The sequence below is a fragment of the Hippoglossus hippoglossus genome, chromosome 14 (assembly GCF_009819705.1).
Source record: "Hippoglossus hippoglossus isolate fHipHip1 chromosome 14, fHipHip1.pri, whole genome shotgun sequence".
NCBI classification, from domain to species: Eukaryota; Metazoa; Chordata; class Actinopteri; order Pleuronectiformes; family Pleuronectidae; genus Hippoglossus; species Hippoglossus hippoglossus.
Window position 1 is genome coordinate 1908857 of NC_047164.1, and position 15113 is coordinate 1923969.

Here is a 15113-nt window from a genome sequence, read left to right on the forward strand (position 1 = left end):
ATGAGTTCAACGACGCCGTCTCTGCCAGAAGCCGTTTTCTCAACAGTGTCAAAAGGACATTTGTTTGTTCTCTCGTCCAAGATGTTGCGAGTTTTATTTCTGTGCACTTCATCTCCACTGCCACAGCCACACTAACACGTTTTAGTTTGAAAACTCAGGGGTTGTTTTAGTCTGGATCGGCAGAAACAGTGAACAGCGTTGAAAAAGACGTGTGATTTCTGATCGGGTCGGTCATGACTCAAGTACCAGCAGTGATTGCTCATGTGATATGTGATTTCAGGTGTGTTGTGGATGGAAATTATTAGTAATATGGAGCTAAAATGTCAATTTCAGAATGTGATTGTTTTTAGTTTGACTATTTTCCCAGAGAGAGAAGTCTAAACTTTGGCGGATGATGCAGCCGTTTCCCGATGCTCTAGTGTTCTCAAGTTCACATTACCAAACATGGCCATTTGCTGCTGAACCACTTTGCAAGAGATGATGTGATTCACCTTGGAGTTGGATCAACAGCTTGTTGGATCCGGTGGAGGTGTAGGCCGCTGGTACAGTGTACTACTTTTAGAAAGTGGGTACTGTTGGCTCGTGGTTGTGTGCGATGAGCCGGGACAGCCAGGTCAAATTGACTTGTCTGTGAAGTGGCTGAGGAGAGGAGGAGGTGGAAGAGGAGGAGGTGGAAGAGGAGGAGGTGGAAGAGGAGCAGGGGCTGAGGTAGAGCAGGACAGGTAATTGTGCCTCGGGGGGGGGGCTCTTCTCACTCCCAACTACTGTCGACTCTCAGCAGGAGAGGAAACAGAAAAGGGAAGTGTTGACCCAAGGTGGTCGGATTGATCCTCCGCAGAGAGTGAATGAGAAGCTCTGTTGTTATCAGACTCTTCTCTGCTGGTGATACCCACCCACCCCCCCCCCCCCCCCCACTTCAAATAAACAGTGAAGTTGCTGCAGACACATGAATGTTCGTTTTATCATATTTTCTTGCTTTGTATAGAAATACAGTGGATTGTGAAAGGCAAGTGTCAAATGGGCTTTTTCCAAAAAACAACTCAGGATATTTATTTGCCTTTAAATTAAATAAATCAACAAACAAATACATATATAGTTTTAGTGTTGGGTTTGAGGGTTGTGGTACTCGTATGCAGCATGAACATGAACATTGGTCTGCATAAGACAGATTTGAAAAAGAAGTAAAGTAATATCTACGCTTTGTGGGTAAAAAAAAAAAGCCACTTATTGACAGATACAAGCCTAAATGCTGAAGGTGGCAGGTAGAGGACAAGAACATATATTAGTCAATGGAGAAAAGGGAAAAAATATCATTACTCAACAGAGAATCTACCTTTTCTCCTTCCTTTCACCAGCACCTAACACGGTTATTCAGGTGTGAAGATATTACCAGTAACTCTAAAATCAAACCTGCTTGTATCTGTGTATGGCAGTGTGAGTTCAGGCCTGAATACAGACGTAGAAAAAGCCAAGGACAGCGTTTTGTTCCTCTTTCAAGTCAGGCAGGCCAAATAATGATAAGGTTCCAATGAATGGGAGAAATCAGTAGACGTGCAGGACGCCTCTCTGCAGTGCAGCATGGATAATGAAAGGATGGCAAGGAAACAACAACAACGAGGAGATGGAGAGGGCGGAGGAATTAAACCCAACACCTGTCCCTGTGAAGCACCGAAAACCAAATAGTTTTAAACTCCCAGACAAAGCGTCCTTGTTAGAGGAAGCAAACCTCTCCGACATGTGGATGCTGTATTAGTGCGTAATGTCCCTCAACAGCTGCTTAGAGCCTAAACCCGCAGCAGCAGCACCAATCCCACCACTATCTGTCCGAATAGCAAACATAATCTGCTGTTGGGCAGATTAGCAGAAGACCACAGCAGCATGGAAATGAGGTTAGGCAGCCAGCGTTTCAGAGAGGCTCGTCGTAATCGGTAAATCCCTCCATCGAGGTCACCGGGATGAAAACCCATGGACCGGAGACTGACTGGGATTTCAGTTCCCTCCAAAACGTCCTAATTCAGGTGTTTCCTAACGATTCAAGAGTCGTTGAAAATGTCCCATTCCTTCCTCAGTATGGTTCAACAGATATTCTGCTTTCACTAGAAGATAAAATCAGTGTTTGCTTTGAGTTTACCATGATAGAGAAACCACATAATCACATTTTAATGACCATGTGCCTGCGTGTAGGTTGCCATCGTACCACAACCAGGGAAATCACTTGTTTCTGATTTAACGTGTCCATGTCCCATCTGCTAACACGGAGGTGGCAGGGCTTATGACCTATACGGCAGCCAGCCACCAGGGGGTGATCCAGATGATTTGGCTTCACTTGTGGGACCCTCCATGTTTTATATACAGTCTATGGTAGCAATAGTTGTCATATATCGACTTTTATTACAGCTTAACAGCTTATTAGGGGTAAAACTATTTGTTTACGTTTTAATTTGTGGTGAATAAGATAGAAGCATTTTCTGTTTGAACTTTTTCTGATCTGTCGACCAACGTGCGGACGTTTATTTATCTGAGATGATGATTTGCAAGGGAAGTGTTAATCGTACCGGATCTACTCCACAAATAATAAATATGAATAATGATGTAACACATCTTCTGTATTTCCTGTGGCAAGCAGCTGTGGTATTAACATGATAATATATTCCAGTGTATGATAATACAGGAAATAACGGCACCTAGCGCAGCTGTTCACACATTAGGATTAATGCCACCCAGGTGCTTCGGTTGTCAGTTCAAATTTGGCCCATCGTCACCTCGTGCAGACTTTATTCAAGGTATTTACAACTTTGTTGGCTATTTCAGGGCAGCCCCCCCCCCCCCAAGTAACTCTGGTGATATTGGATTGTACGTGTTTAGGAGGCCTGCCTGAATGCACCATCATGCATGGTCTCTGTACCACAATGAGTGAGAAGCACAGAAATATGATTTCCTAAGGAGGTGCAGGTTGTGTGTGGTCGCCTGCAGCGCCGTGTAGGATACGACTTTGTGTTGAACTGACAACACGAAGGAGGCAGCTCCCGAGTATATGGACACAGCTAATATCCCATTTTACGCAGATTAGGATATGTGTCTTCCTCAATGTCTTGTGTGAATACAAATTAACGGACACTCTCAGTCTGTCTCTCGCGGATCTCTGTGCAAACACTGACTGACATGTGGCCTTTTCCCCATCAGTTAAATAGACCACTAAAAGGCTGCATTAAATTTAACGAGGGATCACACTGCCAGGTGACACGAGTTACGTCCCCGTCCTCTTGCTCGTCCGAGCGTCTTCCCCTCGTCCTGCCTCCTGTTAGAGTCGGTGTTGTCCCTCGAAGATGTGTTGCTGCTCTTCGGCGCCGCTAACAAGACATTTCGGCTTCTGTCAGATAATTAAAGCGTGCTTGATGGAGACGGAGCAGCCTGTGTGGATTGCGGTGTCATTCCTACTACGTCCTATCACTGTGTTTGTGCCGGGTCTTGAATATTAATAGAGCGGAAAAATGCCCAGAGTGGAATGAGTTTGTGGCAGCGTGGAGTCGGGGCTTTGTGATGATGGTGATTAGCACAGTAGAGGAAGAGAGTACTCTGCTGTGTAGCACAACAGAGAAACGGATGAGTGTGTTTGGTTCGGCCTTATTTTCAGCTCCGTTTCAATGCCTCATCTCTGCTGGCGTGTGTGAGTCGACTGTGAATGTGCTGCAGCCGGCGGAGGCAGGACCGGAGTCGTCTGGGGGAGAATCTTAAAGAAATACCCGTCGGGGTTTTATTCTTGACGTATTGTTTTTACTCATTTATTCTTTCAGTCAACGTTACTCATCAGAAGACATCGTGTGCGTCCTTATTGTGAATGAGTCTCATTAGACAACACAACGTCTTTTGAGAATGAAGCTCACCTCCTATAAAATGTAATCGAAAGAAAGAAAGGTGGAGTTTATGTTCTCTGGCAAGATCGCTTTTCACAAACCACATCCTCCTCTACCTCTGATGGGCTCTGACCTAGATATCTGCGAAATGATACAAGAGAACCACACGTTTCATTATTCTGATTCCATTTTAATGACAAAAACGTATATTGTTCTGAAATATGTTGTTGTTTGGGACAGTGTCAAGTACTTACACAAATATCTGACCTTCATAAAGAGGATCTTTGTCCAAGGATGGATTAAAAAAAAAAGGTTATTTCTTAAAATGTATTATTTCATTGGTGAAAAAACTTTGACTGTAGCTAAATTAAAGTTAAAAAAATCCATCTTCTCCAGTTCAGTTCTGTTTCGGATTATTTGTTGATTGTCAGTGTTAAGCCGGCAGTAAAACAACACAGCACTTCGTTAAGAGATGTGCTAATCTTCAGATTTCTCATCTCGTCTCAAAGCTTGCGAGTTATTTTTTATTTAACAATTTTCTCCCCCCCCGAAAACATTTGAAATTTCCACCAAGTACAGATTTAATGAATTACTAAATCACAGCGTTGGCAGCGTCGTTGGGTTTTGAGCTTTCTGTCCAGTCTCCGAGTCGGAGAACATGGAAACGTGATGTAAGTCAAGTGCTGTGGATTGAAGGCTTTTCCGATGCAGAGTTCTTTTACTTGTCTTCCCCCGACTTTGATTACACACACACACACACACACACACGTGATCGCATCCCCCATCTGTTCCTCAAGATTATTCCGTCTTTTTCATACTCATCCTCTTTTACCGTCGATCTCAATTACCGTCTTTGGTGTCAGCGGCCGCCCACGTTCTGCTTCCACAAAACTAAACATGTGCACACATTAGCTGCAAAAGTTTCCCCTCTCTCCTTGTCTTGTTTTTCAAGGTCTCGTTGAGCAGCAAGAAAAGCCCCCGAGGAATATCATGGCGACGTGCGCTGAAATTTTAATCAGGAGGAAATGGGGCGGCACAATCTCGCTTCTTTTTAGTATAAATTTGCACAGATGGACTCTTGCTGCTTGTCAGGTTCTTGTGTGACACACTGAGGGCGTCTGTGACAGAGAGAGGGAAAGAAGAGCGGAAGGAGGCGGTGAAGGAGAGAGGAGGGCAGGAAAACATTTTTATATTATTATGATAATAATAACTTTATTTTCTACAGCTCTTTTCAAGAAAAAAACTATTAATTAATTAAAATAAAAGATATTCAATTCAATCGTCAGCGCCAGATCACAACACATTGAGGTCGAAACCTTAAAATCTGTAGAGAAACACGACAGTTCCCACTATTAAGCTCCCACACACACACACACACACACACACACACACACACACACACACACACACACACACACACACACACACACACACACACACACACACACAGCGTTCAAGGTTTCCTGTTTGTCGGTTTGACCTAGACAGGTGGAAACTGCGTGGAGGAATTATAAAGAGCTGCATATGAAAGAGAATTTCAGCTCTGAATATATAAAACTTAGAGATGTGATGTGAAAAGGAAGTGAAGGACAAATTATGGCATTTAGGTATTTCTTTTATTTCTAATAATTACATTCAGTCATTAGATTGGATTTTACATTGAATCAAATTCAGATAGATTTTTCAATGTTTAAACCATTTCATTGAAACCCTGAGTATACTGTGATAAGATGACAATTTTACATATTGAATGGAAGATAAACATGGAAGATAAACAACCATATGCAATGTCACCAGTGCAGATTCACAACAGATGTTACAGTTGTTCTTACATTGCAGTAATCACATTTTTCATCTGGGTTCAGATCTCAACTAGCACACTATCGTTGTTGGGCAAACAGATTCGTCCACGAAATTTGGTGCATGGATGCAGAAGATTAATCCATAATTTATTTTCTCATCCTGTGACATTTAATCTCATGTCAAAGCTTAAACTACTAATAAGTCAATAACTATTTAGTGGTTTGTCTCTTGAAGATAATGACTTCTGCTTTGTTTTTGGTTTATGATTAAGTTTAGTTTAGTTCTTGGTCATTTCATGATCCAGATCTTAACAATTACACGAAAGCTGCTTCCCGACCGGCACTGAACTCCGGATATTATCCAGAAATTATTCCGAGGAGCCGTAATGACAGAGTCAGTTGCTCCGGACATTCTCCAGAGCAAACACTCCCAGCGAGAGACTGGACCTGTTGATAACCATTATGTTGTGCGACAGACAGAATACAAATATCTCAGGATGATACCGATGATACAGTTTGGTCCATAAAACGTCGTTATACAAACACATTTGTCTCCACAGTGTGATGTCACTCGTTCTAACCTTTTAATCCTGAGTCTTAAACCCTGATCGGCGAATTGAAGAGATGAGAATCGGATAAAATGTCTCATCCGGTTCTAAAACTCCATCCTGACTCAAATACAAACACACAAAGACAATCAAGAGACCTCAAACCAAACGTGTGTGTAGACACTGTACACACAGTTTGTTATTCAGTGTCATATTCCTCTAAGCCAGCGGTCTGATTAATAATTCACTGTATCTCATGCAGTCACTGGTGCCATTTGTATTTAAAGTGTCTCACTAATTGCCTCCTCCCATCAAGCTAATTATTACTCCATTGTGCTGTGATCCTGTAATTCACGATGCCGAGTCACTGGAAGTCGCCCGGCGTGCAGAATGACTAAGTGGAAGACGAAGGGGCTTCTGCCTTTTGTGTGCGGCGCCGCGGTGGATCTGTCTGTGTGTGTGTGGTTGTGTGTATAAGGCCTCCGTGGGGCCGTGTGTCACAGCATTGATATTCTCCTCACGGGGTCGTCAAGCATGAAATAGAAGAGTACACTTTCTGTGGATAGACTCTCACCGGAGCGCTGCTGGATAGTGAGAGGCTGATGCTCTGGAGAAATCTCTTCGCTGACACCGAGGCTGACGGAGAAGCAGCAGGAAAAAGAAAACAGATCCTGTTGCATGTGCTGCATTATTGTGTAACGGTGTTGCAGTGTGTTTTTAAAAGTGCACACAAGTGATTTTGCGAGGTACAGCTCGATTACAACAAATGTCGAATTTTCACAATGCTGCTTCTTGTTACTTATAAACTGAGGGTTTGTCTGAGGAGGGTAAACCTTTGCTTGTTGGTGTGGGAGGATGAGCGGCTGTAACTTATTCACAACAGGTTTTACAGCAAACAAGGTTATCAAGAAAATTTTCAGTTTGACAATTTAACTGCACTTCTCTGCAGAGATGGAAAAATAATAATCACTATAATTATATTTAAGGTGTTTTTAGAGACTTGAACATTTGCTGACAACAAATTAATCACAATTACTCGTCCGTTACATTTATCAGTTCTTTTAAATGAACCTTAAAAAGGAAAGTAGGGACTTTTAACCTTTTCAATTCAGGAGATGATCAGATCCAACAGATCCTCTCCACCAGGGTCCATGTTCAGTTTTATTTCACAACATAGCCCAAGTTACCCTAAGTTGTGTTTCTTTCTCGTGGGAGGTTGAAGTTTTCTGGAAGTTCACTTTTGCACATTGCTTAAATTACCTAAACTCCATGGAAACCAATCTGAAAAAAAAAAACCCTGTGGTATATTTGTATCTTGATGGGCAGGAATGTGATGCAGTGTAATTTCTATACTATGCTTCCAATACAGAACAAATGCATGTGTGTCTCTGTGTGGGCGACATCCTTCAGCTGCATCCATTCATGTGCTGGTGTGTGTGTGTGTGTGTGTGTGTCTGCAGGGCGTCAACCGGGTGGCGAAGGATGCTCAGGTGGGACGTGACGGCGTGCGGAGGAAAGACTGGCACGACTACGAAGCAATCAAGAGAGACGCCTCCCGCTCCGGTGGGTAGAAACCTCCTCACGGCCGCTCCTCATAAATACTGTGTGAAATGTAGATGAGACGCGCACGACACATTCATCACACACACGGTGTTTACAATCCCATAGACTGGAGACAGAGTCGTACATTTACATGCACGTTTACAGAGTAACACACACGCGCACACACACACACACACACACACACACACACACACACACACACACACACACACACACACACACACACACACACACAGTTCCTCCTCTGTTACTACTCTCCAGCTCGGCAGCAGGGCTGTAAATCTGTGCTCTGAATGCAGTTTATATCTGCTACAATAATCACCAGCTCTGTTTTTATTTTCTGTTCAGGGAAATCAGCCTCTATACAAACAGTGTAAATTATTTATAATGGGTTTATCCCTGGAACGAGCCCCTAAAGTCTCCGAGTTATTTCTCCACACGTGTAACTTTTAAGATGGAAAGTGGGTAATTTCTGCTTAATGAAACATGCATGTGTGTAAATGATGGCCGTTGTTTTTCTTTCTCCGGGTGTCCACTGGTCCCTGCTTCTGCTTTTTTAATAAAAATGCATAATGTGAAGCTGTAAAAACTATAAAGCCATTAGAGTTCATATTTATTTAATCATGTTTCATCAGCAGGTTTCTGGCTCTTAAAGTCCAGGCTTTTATTTTTGAAGTACTCGGTTTGTGATGAATATGTTTAATTTAGTTATTTTCTATCTTAAGCCGTAAAGCACGACTGGATGAGCTCTTGTGTTCTTCCTTCAGTTTCTGGACTTTCCATTGTGTGATTTGGTTGTTAAATTCATTTAAATTTTCATACGCTGGTGTGGAGACTATGACTATCACTTTAATCCATATTCTATCTTTGAATTCTGTCAGTCGGAGGTTTTCTATATTTCACGTTTTCTTTGTGATAACAATGTTTTACTATTTTTGACTTTAAATGTCTCAAAAATCTGGGTCAAAGGCCCCTCATCAGGTATTTATATCAGCCAATCATTTAAAGGTTGTGTAGAGTTGATAACTGTACAGTATGTATGGTTATAGCAGGGATACAGTGAAGTGGGCCTGACACACTGAGGCCTTGCACTTGTGTTCACAGTGAAACCTTTGTGCTTCATGCAGGTAATGGAGAACAGGGGAAGGCGTTCCCCCTCACAGACTCTGACCGGGTCGATCAGGCGTACAGAGAGAACGGGTTCAACATCTACGTCAGTGACCGGATTTCCCTGAACCGCTCCGTGCCCGACATCCGGCATCCGAAGTGAGTCCTGCGTGTTTGTGTTTGTCTAAGGAGGGAGAGGGGGGGGTGACATGTCAAGACAAACTAACCAGTGGTGGCAGAGTTGAGCTTTGAACAAGGATCTCTGTCAAACACGCACATGACCACGGACTCTTGGTATCTCACAGGCTCCAGTCGTAGAGACTAGTTTATAACTGGACTAGAAAGCTTGTTTTCAGATGCACTTGCAGTCGAGTTCAGGCCGGGCTGCAGCTTCCTGTCGCACCCGAACCAAGTCTGAGACAAAACTGACCAAGCCAGAACCAAACACTTCAGGAATTCTGCTTATTGTGTCCGAACCAGACCAGAACCTCATGTTTTCCCTCATTTCAGACACGTGTAAAAAAACAGACTCATACCTGAATATCATTTTAAAAATATGGGAACCTGGCCCGATCCGTAAGCTCCAAGCCGACTCCGGTCTGGTTTCCACGTTTCAAGCCTTTTCTATTTGCGTTGTAATGATCGTCCTCTGACACTACTTCTTTGACAGTTCATACAAATTGCATGACACAACTACTGAAAGATAAATATTGATACACTGCCTTGAATTCATATTCAAATTCACAACTTGTTGATTTGCCTCTTTTCCAACCACAACTATCACTGCAGTTGAAAATGGATTTGGATTGTAGGGTTATTAGATTGTAAGAATCCAAAGTAGAAACTGATTTCTTTATTTTTTTTGTCCGTGCAGTTCCACCTCCTGACTCTCGATCAGCCACATTTTGATGGACTGTGCAACCATTTGCTTTAACTTAAAAACCAGCAAAGTTCCCAGTAACCTCCAGCCACCCTGCAACTTTTCTCCACAAAATCAATCCTCTTGGTCAGTGTTTCTTGGCAGTTTCATCTGAATAGGGGCCGGGACCCGGCGTCTGCAGGGTTTCATTCCAGCCAAAGACTGCGGCAGGTTATTTCGCAGATTGGCACTTCATCAACCAAACGGCCAAAATGAATCACCTGGTGCCGACTTGGTTGGATTGGAAACCTGCAGACTCTGCGCTGCGTGGCAGATGGTTGTTGCTCACCAGCAAGTCTGATAAGGGAAATCTGTTTGTAGATGGAGTCATAGAATCAAATGGCCAATCCACTTCAGGAGGAGAAGTCATTTTTGGCCAAGTTTGATCTCTGGATCTCACACGAAGTCACAGCGCCAGCGCCTGGGGACCAATCTACTTCAGCCGTGTGGGTGTTGAGCGAGGGGAAGCACTTTTCATTCACTCAAACGGTTTGGAAATTGATTTGATTTGGCAAACTTTCCATTCCAAGCCTGTTTTTCTAACCTCTCGGCGATGGCAGCCCCGAGGATTCACCTCAGATGAGTCCGTGCTGCAGTTTGCTGAGGAATTCTATAGCAAGTTGTTGATTTTTAAGGCATTTAAATAATAAATCGATACGTGTACATGATTCTGTGCAGGTCATGTATTAAAGCTTGAGAATCTTAGGTCGAAGGACTTTCTCTTGGTGAACTTCTTCTTGAAGTAACTTCAGAGCTGTAGATTTTGACTTGGTGTTGACTCTACTGCTGTGAGACTAAACTGAAATGCGTTAATGTGCGTTATAACAACTTGAACAAGTTTCCTTCGGCTGCGTCATTCAATGCTTTGCAATATGTTCTGACATTTTCATGATCAGTATTTACGACATCAATCTTTAATCTTGGCCTGGAGTTTCTTAAAGTCTTAAAAACTAGAATGGATCTCAGTGGAGTGCATTTCTCCTGCCAAGGCCCAACAATCTGTGATAAACATCATGTTTTTGAATTTTTAAAGACAAAATCACTGAGAGAGAGATAATCAGACACATTTATCAGATAATTTTATTTTTCTCTAGATACTAAAATGATTGAAATTTTGTCCGACCAACAAACTAAAACCCTAATTTAAACTAGAATGTCCCAACGGTCCCTTAAATTCAATCGAACTGCTCCAAATGTCGCACGCTCATTGATCCCAGTCCTCTGATTGGCTGCCTGCCGGATTTATTTCATCAATATGAATTTTGCAATGATAAAGGGGGACAGGGGGATAACACTGAAGCCGAGAGGACACCTGAACATCAAACCCTGTTTTGAAGACACCTTCATTTTGTCATGCTGGATCCGTCCCAACTCATTACAACGGGCAGTGTTTGGAACAAGTGTTCCAGTTATCAACCTCCCCAGTCTATTCACAGGGGAGATGTAGCTTTGCACGGAGAGGAGCTGATTACACACCACACAGCACCTATGTCCTTATAAACCACGTTCTTGACAGCAATTATCAGTGTCATTTATGCCCCCCCCCCCCCGTCCCTCCGCATCTGTGCACAAGGTGTGAAGAGCTGATGATAGATGTGTTCTGTGCACTGGAGCAGCTTTTGTACTGACGGCTGTGGCGTTAGGGTTATTTTTTGAAGGAGCGTTTCCTCGGTAAGAAGATGAGTAACGAGAATAGAGGAGGTGGGAAAGCCAATTTAACCACGTTGGTCACAGTTGGACAAAGTGAAGCCTCCCAATCAAGACAGAATCAAACTAAAACCCCTGTGCTGACCCTCAGATGCTGCTTCTTTCATTGAGATCTACTGTGAACAGGATGGAACAGACGACATGTTGGTGATGTTTCTAATCTGTGCTGATGTGGAAAAGATCAGGAAACATCCAGTGGGTTCATCAATGCTCATAGGGAGGAAGTTTCCTGATAGAGCCCCACAACATGGGAGCTGACGCTGATAACGACTTTAGGGAGTAAAACATTTCCAATACAGATATACTGTATATCAGCAGTTTTATATATATTTAAAACATTTGGCAATGATTTCCAAGATGACGTTATCAAACCCTCAGGACAAATATATAAATATAATATAAATATATTACGATTTAATTATAACAAAACTGATCGTAATATGTCTGTGAAAGGTTCATATTGGCCGATTTGTTTTTCGCCCGACAGATGAAATAGTCTCTGCAGTGCAGTGTTGACATCATGGGCCCAGAGAGGATGTCAGCAGGTAGTTTACAGCTTCTCCTTCTGCCCGTTGAACTGATACAGTTTGAAGTTTCTGGACTTTATTATCTGATGGAGGCATTGGACAGAAAGTGTGTGACCATGATTCACAAACAAATGTCTTGGAGATTTAGCCACTAATTGCTGATATGGTTCTATTGATGGTCTGTCTATCAGATAGTTTGGTCCAGAATTAAATAGAACTATTTTATTAACTTCCATTGAATTAGTGTCAGACATCCGTCATCCTCAGAAGATAAATCACAATTATTTATGATTCTTCTTTGGAATCTGTCTTGTTCAGTGGCTGCCGAACCAGAGTGTGATTGATGTGCAGAGAGCAGATTTGAGGATCGCAGTGTAGAACTGGATCAGCAGCTCAGACTGTGGAAAGGAGGATTCCTGGGATGATGGTGTTGAAATCTGAGCTGAAGTCAACAAACAGAATCCCTGCAGAAGTCCCCTGGATGTCAAGGTGTTGTAAGATGCAGTTCAGTCCCATGCACGAGCCTGCATCTCCTCCAAGCTCCACAGAGAGCTGATTATACTACAACCAGAATCTCCAGGAAACTTCCAGCACTAATGAAGAGGAGTGAAAACTTCAAGTTCTTCTCGAAGGAAAGTTCCAAAAGGTGAAACGAATAAAGACAAACATTGAAAGAACGAGGAAGCTTAGAACCTTGAATCACGGGGGAAATGTACAGAATGATGTGTTAGAGAACCGGTGCTGTCGAGACATTATCAGCTACATGGACCTGTGGCTTCACTACATATTGCCGGGGTTTGTTCTCGCTCTCCTCTGACTCATTCCAGAAGTAAACACTGAGAATAAACACAGCAGAACCACTATAAATATCGTCTGCTAAGCAGCTTGGGACCTGCTGACCCGATTCGTCACCGAGCAGCCTGCAGCGCTCTGCCTCCACCTGACGAGAGCCTTCTCCTGACCCCGCTGTCACTTTCATGTTGAAAGCAGCTCTGAATGTGTTTCGCTCTCCGGGTCTCGTCGGGACACAATTCGTGTTCTCTCTCATTTTTCCCTCCGTATTTATAAATCTCCTGCATCTTGTGAGTTTTGTAAAGCGTTAGTCATCAGACGTGTTTTCCACCGACTGCCTCTATAATTGCCTGATGTACACAGAGCTTTTGTGTTTTTCATGGTTTCACACTGTTGGATGCACCGCAGTCAGCGATCGACCTTGATAAGCAGAAGCTTCATTTATGCAAAGCAAACATTTGCATCTCATTATTTAAGAAGAAACATTTTGTTGGCTCAGTCATGTATATGAAGATGTATAAAAAGATGGACAACATCGTCTTGATCGCCCCCTGGTGGCCGGCTGCAGTATATGTCATAAACGCCACCACCTCCATGCCTGCCCAGGGGCGTAGAGAATAGAGCTTGTGATAAACTGGTAGTATATCATCATCATGGACGACGTGACAGCTCCTTAAAGTGAAGCCACTGTCCCATGTTGGCCCCACCTCCTCCATGTTACTGGATGGGACACGGATCAAACTAAACACACCAAATCCACAACAAATACATGTTTAAGATGTTTTCTGGTGTCGTGTTCGAGGGTTTCATGTTTCTGTTACAGCTGAGACTGACTCACAGTTGGTTTAATGTGTGTATCTGCAGGACATCGACCCCCCCGCTCCATCCTCAGATAACTACTGCAGAGAGGCTTCATGTCTGCCTAGTGGGAGGAAGTGGAGCTGTTTGTCCATCTTTAGACAAAGTCACAGACACAGACAAACAGTTAGAGGTTGACTCGTCAGAAAGCTCGTCCAGCTTTGAAATCCTCTGAGCATGAAAACAGAAATGACTTGTCAGGGCTGCTGTGGACCTCCGGGCCTCCATCACGTGGTCCTGCATGCTTCACACAGTTTAAGTCCGGGGGGGTGATGCCCTGTGTGGAGGAGGGGAGCTGGTGTCTCTGTTTGACGGGTCGGAGTGACAGCAGAGTGACAGGTGTCGTGACAGCCAGGTGCCACATCAGTGCTGGGTAGGTGCAGACCTCCCAGCGGCTCTCAGACAGCACGGCAGGCCTGAGAGACTCTGAGATAATTAATGTCTGTGCAGATCCCCCCCCCCCCCCCCCGACTTCTCAGAGAGGGGGAGCAGAGACGAGTGGAAGACAAGTCAGCAGGTGGTACGATTCATTACATGGTTTTTAAAAGAGCAGCACAGTGTTCGACAATGAGGAAGAAGAGCGGTGTCACTGATTCCAGAGGATTTTATTCCCCCGCTGTCGAGTGGGATTTGAATATTGGAATGATAGTATCAACAGTAAAGCTTTTACTTTATTGTAAATGTTACACGTTGGGAGTCTTGGGCTGTTTTGTCTGTTTTACTATATATCACATAAAAGGGTTTTGCCAGTGTTTGGCATCTTTTTTTCAGCACAACATTCCCTATATGACCAGACCCTTCATTTTTCACTTTGACATGATATATCAACATATTGGACAGAAAACCACACAAGACACATCAAGTGATTTGTTCATGCTGGCGTCATCTGCGACTCTTGGGAGCTAAACTTAGATTTTCTTGTATATGTTGCAGCATTAATATCAGGTTTTTATTTTGCTGTAACTGCCTGTGATGGTGCATTTTCAGCCAATCTGCCATTCCTGTAGTTTCCCTTCAACAGGTGGTAATAGATAAGTTTGGTGTTTTCTACTTTTCTCATAAGAATGGATTAAATGGCTGTTAACTGGGAATGACAAACCCCTGTCTGTTTCCCTCGCTTATATTTCGATATTTGGTTTTGTGTGTGTGTTTGTGTGTGTAGCTGCAAACTGAAGCTGTATTCGGAGAAGCTCTCCAACACCAGCATCATCATCCCGTTCCATAACGAGGGCTGGTCGTCGCTGCTGAGGACCGTTCACAGCATCCTGAACCGCTCGCCTCCACACCTCATCGCCGAGATCATCCTGGTCGACGACTTCAGCGACAAAGGTACAGAGGACACGCACACGCACGCACACACACACACGCACACACACACACACACACACACTCACACACACACACACACACACACACACACACACGCACACGCACAC

At 43.5% G+C, this 15113-nt stretch overlaps 1 protein-coding gene across 2 annotated transcripts in view; it reads left to right on the forward strand.

The window, feature by feature from the left end:
• LOC117774365 (polypeptide N-acetylgalactosaminyltransferase 10-like) overlaps positions 1–15113 on the forward strand; it is a 70856-nt gene that overhangs the window by 14373 nt on the left and 41370 nt on the right. For both annotated transcript variants that reach the window (XR_004616056.1, XM_034606756.1), the window contains exons 2-4: positions 7665–7767; positions 8895–9033; positions 14840–15006. Coding sequence is in view for 1 of the 2 variants with exons in the window: in XM_034606756.1 (XP_034462647.1) it covers positions 7665–7767; positions 8895–9033; positions 14840–15006 (409 nt within the window). In the remaining variant the exon portion in view is untranslated. The remainder of the gene's footprint in view (positions 1–7664; positions 7768–8894; positions 9034–14839; positions 15007–15113) is intronic.